Genomic DNA, 16,828 nt, shown 5'->3' with positions numbered 1-16,828 from the left:
CTGAGAGTTTGGAATCTTCCTCTGTATCAGTAGGAGAAGAGGAAAGAACAAGAAAAGGAGCCTCTTATCCCCAAAGCAGTTTGGAGATGGTGGAAAGGAGGGTACTTAGCAATTCAGCTGAGGAAATGACGAGAAGGAAATTGTTTTGTGTCTCAGGAACCGTGTGGAATTCCAAGATAAGAAAAACAGTTGCTAATTTGAGTATAAAAGCAGGAAACATGATATACTTATTTCCTTTTATGCAAACACAAGTATATGAGGGGTTGTGTGAAAATTATTTTTCTCCTGCTGAACCACAAAGACATAAAATCAAAGTGCTTCTTTTGGACATACTGGTTTTTCTTCTCGCTCTTCTCTTCCTTGTGGATATTATGGCTAATAACACAACAAGTTTAGGGAGTCCATGGCCAGAAAACTTTTGGGGTAAGATTTTCTTTAACTGTTTTTAATTTAAAATTAGGATGCAGAGAAATGTACTGCCTAAAAGTTATTGAAACATTGGAAATCTCTGAGCCATTTTTTTTATGGTAAATTGATTACCTAAAGTTTTCATAGATTTATTACAAAAAATTTGTTCATATAAAATGTCCATAAAGTGGGCTATGAAGTCATTCAAGGAGAATCTGGGCAACACGTATAGATTATGGCTGGTGTTACAAAATAATAAGAAAATAATAAGAAATGCTAATTAGAAAACAGTAAGAATAAAACTGAGAAAAAATTTGTAAGTCATTGCTGTTTGGAAATTGATAATTGATTTGTTGGAAAATTAAGTTTTGTTTGTCTTACGGTTATATAGATTATGTATCTTGTTTAATGAAACTGAGAATTTCTATAGAGATTATTTTAACTTACATTGTCAATGTTATATTCTTTAATTTCCAAAGTGAATCTAAATAATAAATCTGTACTGAAGGAGTGTGATGACATGATTAAATAAGAAATCATATGAAATTAGACGAAAAAACTGTAATAGAACAAGTGGAAATAACACCACAAATAACATTATAAAGAAAGCCTATCAAGGGGAAAAAAGGAACAATACAAAGTAGCTTTTGGCTGGGTTCAGACACAGCTTCTAGTCAGTTAGCAGCAGCAGGAGGGAGCTGAGGTCAAAACCACGAGTCTTCCAAGGCTGGAGACACAGGGAGAAGGGCTGGGACATGAAATTGACATGGATGCTTGGGTTCAGGGAAATTTAAAAAATAAAGGGGGCAAGTTGAGTTAAATCCAGAAAAAAACTTTAAAGGAGATAATGGAGTTTATGAAGAGATCGATAGCCTTATTTATTGGCCCAGAACAAATGTTTCATCTCCACAGAGAACTATTTCAGACTTTCCGTTGTGATTCCAAGGTACGTTTTGGGAACTATCAGGTGAAAAATGAGCAGCGATGCTGCCTGCTCCTAACAACCTACCTGATCGTCCCCATCACAGAAATCTGCATGGAAGGAATTAATTAATTCTTTTTTACCATCAACACTTATGTTTGTTTCGTCTGAAAATGAGGGATATTAATAAACATCATAATGTAATTATTAAAAAATTAAGAAAAAGAAAGTAAATTATACTTGCATATTGTAGAGAATGGTTTTGGTAATAAGTTATTCTATGTAGAAACCAATAGACAATAAATCTTTGAATGGTGGGAGTCTTACTTATATAGGTTTCTTACAATACAGTTTGCTGTCCTCCTTTACAGAGAAAGTGAATGTGCTAAACACACGCTAAAAAATAGCTAGTGTGTTTACCCTAAATTCATCATTGCAAAAATAAGTAACTAAATAGATTATTCAAAAGTAAAGTAATTCTTACTGCAAAAAATAATCTGTAAAAGCCAAATCAATTTTTTTCAGGCCAAAGTTAAATTTCAGGTTTACTTAAAGAGTTAAGGGAAAAAAATCATTATCTACTGATTAAAACATGGATAATAATCATAAAATAAACCTCAATTAAAAACAGAATGTTTAATTGGAGTCTATTTACCAATCCTGAAAAATTTTTTTTAATATAGAAATCTATGCTTAAGAAAGAATTCAAACTTATTGTTCCAAAGATAGTTCCTAGTGTTTCTTTATCTTACTTTGTGAATACAACAGAAAATAGATGGAAATAATGAAAACCAGGAAGGGGAGTGTTACCTTGATAAGCATTAACAAAGCCAAACAAATATGTTGAGTAGATACAATGTTATAACGTTTGATGATATGGGGAAAATATATAAAAGATCACATTAATTCCTCTGGGGTTCAAGAAAATATCAAGTGTAAAATGCAAAAATGTAAATGTGAATATATGAAATGTAAAAATTTCCTAAAATATAAATGTCGATCTTTTAAATTTTTATTTCCTTTTTGTATCTAAATTGATATCTACATCACTGTCTCCGCAAAAATATTATTTGAAAATCTTATAAAGTACAGTGCAATACATTGCCTATTGCTTCCAAAATCAATTGTCTGCTTGGCACTTTGAATTCAGAGAATAGAGAAAGAACAGTTTAGAGAAGCAAAACTTGTACATTTAACCATATGAATTTCCCAAACTTAGGCTGCATAAAAGTTGTTTTCCAAATATAATTTTCCTGATTTACTTTAATGAATGTTGAAAAATAAGATAATGATACCAGGTTATTACCAATAGTGATAGCTTGAATTTTTTTGGTGATCACCCATTAAAACTTATTAAATGTTGTGCAAACATTACAGTAATTAGTGCGAAGGTGGGCAATAAAGTTGGCCTGAGAGTGACAACACAGCTGAAGACCACCACCTTGCATTTCTCACTTTTGCTTTCTTTGATGCATTTCCCTTCCCTACAAACATCCCCCATGAAGGCAGCAGGAAACATAACCTGTGAAAGTTTGCTGCGCTCTGCTTTAATGAAATAGACAAGTGTTGTTAAACTTGGTTAGGTTTTTGCTATTCAGAGTCTTAAAGAAGACCATTTGGTTATACTTCTTGCCTTACCACTTGTGTTTTTCCCTTTTGGCTAGCATTGTGAAAAATTGGGGAATTTATTGGTTTAGGAACTTGTATTTATTCACCTCATTTAATCCTCACCAAAACTATAATGTCTGTCCTCAAGAAGATTACACTCTTGGAGGAGATTATGTGTCCATAAATATGCAAATATATGCCTATACTGTCATGGAATAATACAAGATAATGTACATTAAAATGGCAATGATTGTTATGAGTTAGAAAGACAAATCTGGCAGAAATGGTCCCTAAATCCTCCTTAGAAAAAAAAAAAACTGAGACTTTATCTGTTCCTATAAATCAGATGAGTTTAAAATAGGGAGACAATTGTAGGAAGAACATTGTAGTCATTCATTTTTCCTACATTAACTTATTAACTCATCCTTTCATCCATTTATCTATCCAGTTCATTAGTTTACTCAGAAGCATTGACTGGCCACTCCTTATATATTAGTCAATGTGTCAGGTGTTAGTGAGATAAATAAGTCATAGTTGGAGAATTTCAGGGAGTTCAGGAGAAGTGTTACCAGCAAATATGCAGAAGTAAAAACACACAAGCGGTATTTGTGGAGAAGTGTGAATGACTTGAGAAAGATTTGTGTAGTTTTGAAAGTCACTGTAAAAGTTTGACCTGATTTAACATAATTATTTTCAATTTAGTTACTTCAAGTCTCCCCACTTTCCTCTTCCTTAGGACTTTTCTCTAAAGTTTTAAAGGGACAGTGGTGGTAGCTATACACTCTCAAGGTTATTGGAAGGAGAGGGCCATTGGTTCTTGATCAAGTTCTGGCCTCTGCTGACTACTGATGTGTATTTCTCATCTGCTTTAGGGGAATTGCCCTTTTTTCTTGCCTCCGCTGCTGAGGGCTCTTACCATAAAATTTGACTCGTATGGTGTCTGTGCAACATTTGCTAATGTCATGATTTTTCCTTTCTGGTCTACTGGCTCTTATTCAGGTACTTTTCCTTCTGTCTCAGTGGCACAGAACAACGTTGAATGCTCTCCCATAACCCTGGAGCTGCGGGAATTTGGACTGTATATCAGACCCCTAGACCTGGATATACTAATGTCCACACTTCCTCATTCCTCCTCTGCTTTTCAGGGACCCAGAGTTTCTCAGAGGGGATTGTCATCTTTCCCATCTGTTTCCCTCTAAGAATCTGGGAATGGATACCAATTTCTCTGGCATTCCCTAAATCAATCTGTAGCACATCACAGGCAGAGATGGAGTGATGGCCCCTTCTCCAGAACTCTTACTGGTCACATAGTTTATAGACCTTCTTCTCTCTCCAAAACATCTCCTCTTTACACTGCTTCTGAAAGTTTACTTGTTATAGATTGAATGTTTATGTCTCCTCCACCGTTCATATGTGGAAGCCTTAACCCCCAATGCAGTGTTATCTGGAGGTAGGACCTTTGGGTGTAAGTTGGGTTAAATTAGAGGGTGGGGACGCCATGATGGGGTTAATGGCCTTGAAAGAAGAGGAAGAGATGGTGCTCTTTCTCTCTCTGTCTGCGTGTATGCACCGAGGCAAGGACGTGGGCTCCCTCCAGAACCTGATCATGCTGGCACCTGGATCTTGGATTTCCTAGACCCCAGAACTGTGAGAAATAAACATCTGCTGTTTAAGCCACCCAGTCTATGGTATTTAAAGGGCAACCCAAGCTGACAAGGGCATGACTCATAGACCATGGTTTATTTTTCCCAATACAGTTCATTATAGTCAAAAGGTATGTTCTTGAGTCCTTTAGGCTCTTAGCGTTTTGAAACTGCAACAAACAAACAAAAAAAAACCAAAACACTTTTCTCTGTCTCACATTGTCTACTGATTGCAGTAAAACAATTGGTTTTCAAGCCTATCATCTATTCTATGTATTTAATAATCCTATTACCAATTCTAAACATTAACTTTTTCTTTATTCTGGGTATCCTTGATAACAGCCCTAATCCTCTACCAGATAATTGAGATGGAGGATTGTTAGTTGATTTGTTGGGCACTCAAGTGCAGTCAAGGGCAGAAAACCTTGGTTAATAGCTGAAAATTTTATTCCTTAACCTGTGGAAAAATATGTCACTTAGAGATCTACCTCAGCAGATGGGAGTAGGTTGTTTCCAGAGAGGTTGAGGAGGGAGAAAGCTTTGCTGGGCACGCACCCCAATGATGTTCTTTATATTCCCTCTTCCCAAATAGTAAACAAATACTGACTATATTTCAAATTCATATCTTTAATTTCCACTTTAAAAACTCTTGGACATTTCATATTAACAGCCTTCTAATTACTTCCTTTATATCAGTTACCTATTAAGTTTGAATAACAAATGCTTTTCTTTAAAACTGCTGTATCTCAGTTCCATAGAGAGAAGTTTGAAGATTCATCTCTCACTGAACTCCATGCTCAGAGATTATGATTCAGTAGGTATGGAGCAGAGCCTAGAAGAATGTATTTTTTGACAGGTTCCTGACTTTAGAACTTCTGCATCTACATTAAGGAGAGAAATTTGCCTATAGTAGTCTTTTCTTATAATAGCCTTGTCAGGTTTTGGTATCAGTGTTATGCAGGTTTCCTAAAACAGGATAGGAATTGTTTTCTATTATCTGGAAACATTCGTGTAAGAGTGGCATTGTTTATTGTTTAAATGTTTGAAAAAGTTCACCAGTGTAATTATCGGTAGTATTTTTAATAGGAAGGTTTTAAATGAAAAGTCAATTTGTTTAACAATATTGGACTACTCAGATATTCTACTGCTTCTTTGATTGCTTTAGGGCAGGAATCGTATTTTCTAGGAATTTGCCTGTTTGAAGTAATTTCTAAATGTGTTAAAGTTGTTCATGGTCTTCTCTCATATGTTTTTCTAAAATTTATTATGAAAGTGTTCAAATATACAGAAAAATTTGAAGAATTTTACAGGGACTATCCATATACCTACCGCCTGGATTCTACTAGTAACATTTTTATAATACTCATTCTATCTACCAATCTACTAGTTTATATTTCCAAGTAAATTGCAGATATCAGTACAATTCCCCCTAATTAATTCAGCATGTATATTATTAACAGGAATTCAATATTTTTAAGTTTTTTTTTCTTTTTAAGGTCAAATGGACATACAATAAAATGTGTAAAATGATAAAAAATGAAGTGCACAGATCATAACTGAACATTTGCTGAATTTTGACAAATACATACACACCTGAGTAACCCAGGCCCTGATCAAGATACAGAACATTATCTCCAACCCAAAAGTTCCCTAATTACACTTCCTAATCAATCCCTGTCTACATCATCCCCAGAGGAAACCACTAATTATGTATTTATTGAAAAAAAATCCATGTATAAGTGGACCTGTGCAGTTCAAACCTGTGTTGTTCAAGGGTCAACTGTGTTTCTATCTTTGTGAGGTCTACTTTTTTTCCTATTTGCTATTACTCTTAGGGAATAGCTCTTTGGAAGCCCAACTCAGAGTCTAGAATATTTCCCAGAGTCTATCCTCCTTGGTATCACCTGAAATCCAGTCTTTGTTTTCTAAGCCTACTGAGATTGCACAGAGTTCTACTCAGATTTTTTGCCTCTTTTGCCTCGCTTTACAGATTACTGTACGAGAGATTTTCTTTTCTCTTAGAATTTGCTCCCTCAAGTCAGCAGTTTGGGCAGGTCTCTGATGGCTTCAACCAGATTTAAAAAAATATTTTTGATCTGTATTTTATAATTGGTCCCAGTGGTTTGATACATGTTAGTTTATCACACACAGAAAGTGATGGTCTACCCTGTTCCTTCTGAACATAATTTAACTTATCTTCTACTCTAACAATACTGTTGACTAATTATATTTAGAGTATGACTTATGCCTTGTGACTTTGGTCAAAACTACTTCCAGATCTCCCAGATTTTTCCTTACTTGTCCTACAATTGAGTCTAGTTTCCAGTAAGCCAGAAAGAAAAAAGAAAATCAAGGGTGGCAGTTAGGCATCAGAAGTGGGACAGGATAAAATTTACATAGGGCGGTCAGGGTAAGCCTCAATGAGAAGGTGACATGTGAGCAAAGACCTGAAGTCACCCTTGTAGATGGCTGATAAAAGAGTTTCAGGAATAGGTTACCGCAAGCACAAGGCCCTAAATTGGGAGCACAGCTGATGTGTTTAAGGAATGGCAAACAGGGCAGTGTGGTTGGAGCTGAATGAGCCAGGGGAAGAGTAGTGATGAGCACAGATAATTGAGAACAGATCAAATTGGAGCTTTAAGGCCATTTGGCAGAGTTTACATTTACTCTGGGAGAAATGAAGGGTTTAGAACAGAAGAGTGGTGTGATTTGACTAATACTTTCAAAGGTTCACTCTGGCTACTGTATTGAGAATTGAGCAAGGAGAGGAGCAGGAACCAGAGAGAAGGCTATAGTAAGAGTCCAGGTCACAGATGATGCTGACTTGGATCAGGGAGGTAGCGAGTAGACAATGAGAAGTTGAATTGTGGATATATTCTGAAAACAGACCCAGTAGGATTTTCCGGGAGATGAGATACACATAGGAAATACTTACTCTTTGTTTAAAGGATTATAATTAAAAGTTTTCTGAACCTTAAATATAATTCTTCCTAAAAACGATTTTTGCCACAGTCGTATTGTCTGAACCATCCTCCTATATACTCTAGGGTACCAAGAACAGCATAGCCTACTTCAGTAATAGCTGAGCTTAATGATTCTTACAACTGGAAAAGATTTTGTGAATGTTCTGTTGTCAAAGATAAAATCACTTTTCAGATATCAGAACGATTCAACTCAATGCCACTAGATGGTGACCTCTACTAAATTTTGACACTAATGGACAGAATTCTAGGTATGGGTAAGATTTACTGAAAACCAGATTCAATATTAGAATCTTAGAATTGGAAGGGACTATAGTGACCATTATCATTAGGCCAGGAAGGGTCAAATGACTTGGGAAAGTTATATAACCATTAGTAATAATAGCTGTCATTTATTGAGGACTTATGTGCCAGCCCCTTGGTAGTTGTATAGACACAGGTTACAAAATAGGATAACAACACTTAATTTATATGCTATGCCCTGCTAATGTTAGAGTTTGTTCCTTTTTTCCTTTAAAGGGAGATCTACCTTTTCTAAGGCAATCATTTGGTCTTTTTAGTTGCATTTTATTGTAATTACATGAAGTAAAATTATTTCCCCTTGATTCTACATTTTAAAAGTTTCTATTTTCTTTTTTTTCTTGAAATGAACCTTATGCTACTTTTCTCTATAGATTAACCTTTTGGAATATTTTATTTGTCAGAAGAGACTGTGGTAGAGAGGCTCAAAGGGCATGTACACTGAGACCATGTATAGGAACGCTGTAAACTTTAAATCGAAATGGTCAAAATAAAGTAAATATGTCTCTTTAATCTTATCTATTATACCTGCTTATATCCTGAGATATTTAGAATCTTCCATCAGACCCTAGTGGTTACATTGGTTTATACACAAAAGCAAGGACATGTACTTTGCAAACTTAAGTATTTGTCTTTTCATTTTATGTCATACCTGAGTGAAAGCCCCCCTGACCAGTGCTAGTTGTCAATATTCAATTATTAAAATAAATTTTGTTAGTTCTACAACATAAACCTTAGACTCTGTTTCAATATCAATATAATTAGGAGACTGTGGGACTTCCTGGCAGTCCAGTGGTTAAGACCCCACACTTCCACTGCAGGGGGCACGGGTTCGATCCCTGGTCGGGGAACTAATATCCTGCCCACCATTCAGTGCAGCCAAAAAAAAAAGTAAGAAATAAAAAATAAAATTAGGAGTGTGAGCTGAAACATTTTTAAGAGTTTGTTTTAATTGAAACCTTGTATCTCTGATTCTATATCTGAAGTTGTTGATACTTAAAATTCTCCAGTGGAGGCTGTTGATTTAGGGAAGTATAACTGTAGAATACATAATACTGCCTTACCATATTTTCCCCAAGTATCTCTGTCCGTAACAGGTTACTAAATCTGGTATTAAATTGATACAATTTTTATGCATGTTCACTTTCATTTTAGATTAATATTTTCTTAGAACACACCAAAGAAATAAAGCATTTCCCTAATTGGGTTGTTTGACAGTTAAGTGATATAGTACACTTAAAATAGTGTCCGAGACCTATAAATTAAATTAATCAAATTAGAAATGGATATTACTGTTTACCACAATAATAAAATAAAAATAGGTTTGCATTTTATAAACTATATTCCTCCAAACATCAAAATTTTCTTAATCACAGTTTTAGTGAATGAAACCTTTCTAGCTTGGAATAATAAAAGTTCAAATTTAAAAGGAGCTTACAGTTTACCAATGAAGTGTCTACCTAATGCATTATTTTCCTACTCAAGGGCATAATAACATTAAGATGGATCACAATATATCTTTCATTCATCTATTCTAAATAGGAAGACAGAAAATCTGAGTGAGTTTATTCATATTCTTTGATTAAAGTTTCTCACGGTAATCAACTCATGGATTCTCTGGAGTATAAACTAATGAATAAACTCTTTCAGGGGCAACTGATGACAATGTACAATAATAAATTATTCAAATGATGTGCAATATGCCACACAAAAACAAAGATTGCCAAAAACTCACTGAAATAAGGTAAAATTAGGTATTTTTCTTAACCAAAGAACCAAATTTAGCAAAATGCCTGGACTCACGTACTTATTTGGAAAGAAGACAAAGGACTGGGTTTTATGAAGTACTTGAGTAGTTCATGATTTTCATTTAGCTCTTTTCTAAGAGCAACTAAAACATTCTTTTCAGTGAAATCCAGAATTTAGGTAGCCATTATAAACAACACAAAACTTAAAAGAACTTTATAATGATTATACTAATAATTAAAATTTGATCCAGCAAATCTATTCTCTGATAAACTATTATGGCATAAAATGGCAAAGACAAGTAAGTATAATAAAGTAAGCAGATGCTAAAATTTCTAAAACATAATTTAATCTGATTATTAAATTACTGCTAGAAAATAACATTATCATTTACATCATGGGAGCAAGAGTATCTAAGCCTCAGTTTATCACGACTACCCCCCTCAATGTCTTATTTCTAGGACATTAGGTGATATGATACTTTGGAATAATTTTTACGTTCTTTTCACTTTGGGTCTCTCATGACCAGGTTCTTTCCTATTCTTACTACAACTTCCCAGATTAAGCCATTATTACTGCATGTTTGAACCATTGCTTCACTATCCTCCCTGTTTCTCTGCTTTCAGTCTACCACAGATATCACTACCTGCTCCATCTTCATCCTTCCTAATGGGTAATTTTGCTCAAGCCTCTTCTTTGCCCACAGTGGAGAGGTTGAACTTCTTGGAGAAGTACTCATGGTCTTCCTTCATCTGACCCCCAACTTATTGCAGGTAAAGTGGCCAATGACCCACTCATTGCCACATCTAAAGGACATTTGTCTTATTTTAAGTCTTCTAGAATGTTAACTCTACTAGGGCTGAGACTTTATTTTCTTCCCTGCTCTCTCTGTACTTAGCAGTACTTGGTATCTAGTGGGTGCTTTATGTGTTAACAAATGAAGAGTAAATATCTCTGGGGCATCTGGTTGCTAATCAGTACCACCTAAAATTCTCTCCTCACTTTGATTCAGTGCTAGTAATCTCTCTCGTCTCCGTGGACCACCCTAATTAGCCCTTCTTTGTTTCCCTGGTGTTGACTTCCACCACCGGTTAAATTCTGGTTTTCCTGGAAGTTTGTTCTCAACTCGCTTCTATAAACATATTCCTTTCCTTTAGTAGAAATGCTTTCCATGGATGGTTGAACTCTTGTAGCATGAAGATTCCCAGTTTTGCTTCTCTTTAAGCTCCATATTTATTTAACCCTGAATTCCAAATATATATCTCAGGGACACACAACTTCAACATCTTTCTAATATCAGCTTCAGCCCCAGTTCTACATTCTCACATTTCTTCCCTGTTTGGATGAATGATACTAGTATCAACCTATCCATCCTCACCTGCCCACGCCAGAACCTGAGAGTCATTCTAGATTCATCCTTTCCTCAGTGTAGCAAAGCGTGGTTTTTTTACTGGTTGACTTTGTGTGTGTGTGTGTGTGCGTGTATGTGTGTGTTTGGTTGGTTTTTACTGGTTGATTTTTATTTTTAGAAGATGAAGGTGGGGAGGGATTGTATGTCCTTTGTTTTAAATTTTCCTTTGTTGTGAAGGATCCCCAAGTTTCCCCTCAATCTTGCCTCCTTTCTCCTTCATTGTGTGCCTCCCCAAAAGCACCTATCCTTTTCTTTCTTTCTTTTTTTAAACAGCTTTATTGAGATATATTTCACAGACTATGTAATTCACCCACTTAAAGTATACAATTAAATGATTTTTTAAATAGTTACAGAGTTGTGTGACCACCACCACAATCTGATTTAAGAACATTTTATCCTTCAAAAAGAAACCTGTCCCCATTAGAGGTCCCTCCCATTCCCTTCCATCTCGCCCCCTTGCCCTAGACCATCACTAAGCTACTCTCCATCTATATAGTTTGTGTGTTCTGGACATTTCATGTAAGTAGAATATAAAATATGTGATCTTTTGTGCTTGGATTCTTTTCTTCCCTACAGGAAGATTACTTTCCAAGACTGCCTCTTCCCATACCTATATTCACTTGTAAGTCTGTTTCCTATAGTCAGCGTGCTCATGGACCAGTTCACCTTTTCATTATTTTTACAGTATTTCCAGAATTGCCCTTCTTCTCCATGATAGCTTATGGTAGAAGTGTGGGAGATAATTTACTGGTTTCTGTTTTCCATCATTTATTTTTAATTTACTGGTTTCTATTTTCCATTGCTTATTTTATTTTTTAAAATAATTAATTAATTAATTAACTTTTAAATTTTTGGCTGCATTGGGTCTTCGTTGCTGCCCACGGACTTTAATTGTGGAGAGCGTGGGCTACTCTTCTTGCGGTGCGCGGGCTTCTCATTGCGGTGGCTTCTCTTGTTGCGGAGCACAGGCTCTTGGTGCAAAGGCTTCAGTAGTTGTGGCTCGCAGGCTCTAGAATGCAGGCTCAGTAGTTGTGGCGCACGGGCTTAGTTGCTCCGCGGCATGTGGGATCTTCCCGGACCAGGGCTCGAAACTGTGTCCCCTGCACTGGCAGGCAGATTGTTAACCAGTGTGCCACCAGGGAAGTCCCCCACTGTTTATTTTTTAGGTAAATTGAAGTTTGAGGTTTTTTTCCATCTTCTAATTATGCTGAAGGCATGGTTTTGTATATTTTTATTTGGTCATCTTGTTTTTTTCTCTATTGTTTTTTAGAAGAAATTTTGGGAAATTCTGATTTACATGGTTTCACTGCCTTGGCAGCCCAGATTTTCTATAATTCCTTTTTTAGGTTCCAAATTTTGGGGCACTGATAAGTACAAGTTAATGTGGAATTTTACTGTATTATCAATAAGGCTAATTTTAGGTTCTGACTGTGTTTATTGCTTTTTCCAGAGCAAGCCTAACTCTATGAAATCCCAGTCTCAAGAGATTGCACTTTAAGGCTATGACTCAATATTATTTTGATGAGAGACATTTTTGAAGAACAATACTGGGTCTACAAGATCTGTCATAAATCATCTTGTATTTCAGAAGTCATCTTCTTAGTATAAAGAATTTATTGCTTAGATTTGACTTAAATAGTTGTTTTAGAGGATTTTGATATAAGCATTTGTGATAATTGTGAAAATAGGACATAACAAATATAGTCTTACCACGGGAGATAAATGTGACAATATAAGGTGGAAAGACACTAAAATATATCCAAAAATTAAGGAGCAATGATTATTCTTTTGTATTTGTTAATATTGGTTTGTTTTGTTATTTCTGCATCATAGATTTTGTGTATACCATCATAGATTGCAATGATAAACTGGAGGGAACTTTGGCAATCATAAAATCTAACCCCTTCATTTGAAGAAAGTAATAAAATAAGTGAGTCTAAATAAATTTTATAAAAATCACACAGTATGTTAGGAATAGAGCTGAGTTTGGCACCCTAAATCAGTCATCTTTTGCTGTGTAACAATCCACCCCAAAACATAGTGACTTAAAACAACCATTTACTTAGCTCACAATTCTGTGGGCTGGCAACTTGGGCTGGGGTCAGCTTGATGGATTTTCTGCTGGTCTTCTTTCATGGACCACACTCAGTTTTTGGGTTGACTGTATTTAAAATTCAATGCATACTGAGTTTTCCAAACAGAAATTTTAAAATTATATCCAGGTATCAGGAAAAATATGTTGAAATGCACAGAATTTGAGAGAGAAAGACAGGCTTTGGGATAGTGGGAAAATCAACATGGCTTGTGGGTTAGATCATGGGGTAGAGGGTCGGTAAGTGTGGTGGGTGATAAGGCCAGAAGGGTCTTCTAATACCCAGCATGTCTTTCGATTCAATGCAGGGTCTCTGCTACCCAGTTTTATTCAAGAATATGTTTTTAGTTCACAAGAAGAAGCGATAAGGTAGAATTTCCATTTGGGAATGGCATTTTTCCTTCCTAGCAACAGGAAATCTGGACAAATACAAATTCTGTGAGTTGGAGGATACTGGCGTTATAGCAGAGATTCCCTGGGGAATCAGGGGACAGGAATTTCATATCACAAGGGCATGATAACAGCATGAACCAGGTTGGGAACCAAGAAAGAGCACAGTAGTCTGCATAGGTCATGTCATCAATGAGTCAAAGATATAGGTGACAGTCCAGGAGTTCTGGAAATATGACATAAATCAGTCAGCCCCCCAGGTGGTTCTAGCCCAGCACTTCCTGTCTCAGAATGAGAACAGGAAGTGAGGCATCATGCAGCCTGCAGGTGGAAGACATTGGTGGGGATGATGAAAGCAGACAGAGGAAAAGGCAAAGTCAATGTGACTATGAAATTTTTTATCAATTTTTGGCACATTAGTTGCTACTGTAACTCTAAAGGAAATAATCTCTGGACTATATTTGCAACTCTATAAAATATATGAGCTAAAGAACAGGCTTTTTTTAAAAAATGAGACTTTTTAATTACTAATTTCTTAAAGATAATAAAATAGCATAAGCAATGTGGAACGCTACAGTTAAAAAATCTCATTTTGTATCCTTTATTCTTTTGCTTTGATAAACGGAAGCATATCAGCTTCATTTATTCATATCCACCTAGCACCATCTTCTATTTCCCAAATCCAAAAAAATCTAAGTTAATCATGTAATCCATAGTAACCATTTGTATTTTGCCTGTGTATTTAGTCGGACACCTGTTTACAAAGCAAATTGCCTCTTTGTTTTCTTTGTTTCAGAGGGTGTTATAATGTCCTTCACAGTGTCCATGGCAACTGTACTTGTAATTGGAGGATTTATTTGGGCTTTGTTTGTTTGTTTGTCTCGAAGAAGAGCCAGTGCCCCCATCTCACAGTGGAGTTCAAGCCGGAGATCTAGATCTTCTTACACCCATGGCCTCAACAGAACTGGATTTTACCGCCACAGTGGCTGTGAACGTCGAAGCAACCTCAGCCTGGCGAGCCTCACTTTCCAGCGCCAAGCTTCCCTGGAACAAGCCAATTCCTTTCCAAGAAAATCAAGCTTCAGGGGCTCAACTTTCCATCCGTTTCTGCAAAGTCCACCACTTCCCGTGGAAACTGAGAGTCAGCTGGTGACTTTCCCTTCATCCAATACCTCCTCCACCATCAACACTTCCCACAGTCTGGGCCGTCCTGATTTCCACTGGTCCAATCACAGTCTTCGGATTGGCCTTTCAACACCAGCCCCACCTGCCTATGAGTCAATCATAAAGGCTTTCCCGGATTCCTGAGTAGGGTGTTTTTGTTTCTGTTTCTCTCTTTTCTTGTCTTTTATTGAAAGGAAATGACAAATAGGCTAAACAGAATTTTGAGGACATGGCCCAAATGCCTAATGAGTTTCTAACCTGAAACGAGCACACACAAGTTGGACATTACAATGTAAAAACACATTTTCTTTGAACACATCTTTTTTCTTTGTCTCACAAAAGAATAATATTTTTCCAAATAGTTGTATATTTATGTATTTTGTATTCGATGTGAGAATTATTAAAGATAGTGATTCTTACCTAAGAATCAGCTGGATACAGTGTACATATTTTAGACTAAAATAAAAACTTTAGATATTTGTGGTTTACAATCCTCATTTGCTGTCCAATGTGACTATAAAGGGGAAAAAAATCACTTAAAAGTGTATAACTTTTTTAAAAAAATTTCTATCCTAAGGAATTTTAATTTAATTTTCTTTAGAAAGACAAGTGAACCACATTACCATCTTGGATTTTTAATGGATTATATGGACACAAAATGACAGAACATAGGAGATTCTAAAGTTCCTTGATTCCACTCATTTATGAGAAGTGAGGGAATCAAGCAAACGAAGCTGAACTCAGTGGGTGTTGCCGAATACTATAATAATTCTGACACTTCAGACTCCTTTTGTGCTTTCCCCAAGAATAGTTATCCACATCACTGAGGCAAAATCCTTGTTTTTACTCACACGGTGATTTAACATTTCTTTACTGTTGTGGTTATATTGTTATAAAAACAACAACAGCAAATCCAATTCATTTGATCTAAAAACAAACTTTAACACTGAGCTTACATTTTTTTTTAAGGAATAAATTTTATTTCTTACATTTAAAGCTAGCAACTGGGAAAGCACGTTATCTAGGGATCTTCTGCAACTTCACAGACAACTAAGGAAGCATTAGTGGGGAGAAAGTCTTTCAGCCAAATAGGTGTTACAACCATGAAGAATCCTCCTTCCTGGATGGACTCATTGGTCATCATCTTTTATTTGCTTCTCTATGAATTTCAACTTCAGCTTCTGTGAAGAGTCTTTGCACAAAGGTTAAACTATGTCAAATGGTCCTTGGTGCAGATAGTTATTTAAGGAGTCCACCTCCACAGGTAGTCACCCTCCTAAAGGAAGCGAGCTTCAGTGGCCAGATGCCTGTGGTTGCCCTTTTTCATGTAAGGACACGAGTTCACAGGATTATTACTCAAAAGACCTGTGGTTTGTTTCTGATATAATGAACATTTAGCTTATGTTGCTGTTTGTTTCTTGGAACATTGGAATTTTCCATGAAGAAAAATGTACTCTCATTTTAGTTTCTGCAATGCAGCTGTCCCAGCTAATAGTGTCTGAATATGGCTCAAGAATGGAATAATTTTTGCTTAATAAAAGATTCTGTATAGCATTTTCTTTCTCGTTTTTTATTTAGCTTACATTTTCCATTGTTCTTCAAGGACAATTATGCTAAAAGATGTCTATAGTAAATGTCTATAAATAGATGCTCTCTAATGCAATATACCTGAAAGAAGAAAGAAAGGAGGGAAGGAAGGAAGGGCGGAAGGAAGGAAGAAAAGAAAAAAAAGCTCGCAGGATAACGGATTTGTTGTAAGTTGTTTTTGGACAAACTTGGCAGTTACCATATAGCCACGTAAGGTTTTAAGAGATCATTAATTTAGTAACAAGTCTATATTTTGCTTGTGAGTCATCCTTAATGTTTAACATGAGAAGTAAGCAAAGTGTATGGTTTTTGTCTAGAATTTATGTTGGGAGTAAAAACTGCTTTATGTCTCTCAAATGAGGAAAATGAGAGCAGAAATCCCCTGGGTATTTAACCATCTGGCAGAATTATTGCCTCCTCTCTCCCCAAGTTATGAAACAATCAAAATGGGTATCTTTTAAAAATTGTGCAATGTATGAAATGTGAAATTAAAGCAAAAATTGGAGACTTTTTTAGTTGTATTTGTTTTATTTGAAATATTTAGTTGATTACAGAATAAAATTAAACTGGTGTCAA

General features: G+C 35.8%; 1 protein-coding gene across 2 annotated transcripts; it reads left to right on the top strand.

The window, feature by feature from the left end:
• Positions 1-239: 239 nt before the first annotated feature.
• MYCT1 (MYC target 1) lies at positions 240-16,828 on the top strand. Of its 2 annotated transcripts, none has more exons than XM_007186143.2 (2): positions 240-423; positions 14,298-16,828. In XM_007186143.2, the coding sequence occupies exons 1-2, from the start codon at positions 240-242 to the stop codon at positions 14,807-14,809; spliced, it is 696 nt and encodes a 231-aa protein (XP_007186205.2). In that variant the 3' UTR covers positions 14,810-16,828. The 2 variants fall into 2 exon arrangements, with proteins under 2 accessions (XP_007186205.2, XP_007186206.1); XM_007186144.2 differs by having other exon boundaries at positions 336-423; positions 14,389-16,828.

Source organism: Balaenoptera acutorostrata, chromosome 14 (genome assembly GCF_949987535.1).
Source record: "Balaenoptera acutorostrata chromosome 14, mBalAcu1.1, whole genome shotgun sequence".
NCBI classification, from domain to species: Eukaryota; Metazoa; Chordata; class Mammalia; order Artiodactyla; family Balaenopteridae; genus Balaenoptera; species Balaenoptera acutorostrata.
This window is presented reverse-complemented; position numbering and strand designations above follow the sequence as displayed.

Coding starts and splice junctions, on each gene's coding strand:
- MYCT1 (XM_007186143.2), top strand. CDS start 240: ATGCAAACACAAGTATATGAGGGGTTGTGTGAAAATTATTTTTCTCCT. Junction 424..14,297: donor ATGGCCAGAAAACTTTTGGG/GTAAGATTTTCT, acceptor TCTTTGTTTCAG/AGGGTGTTATAATGTCCTTC.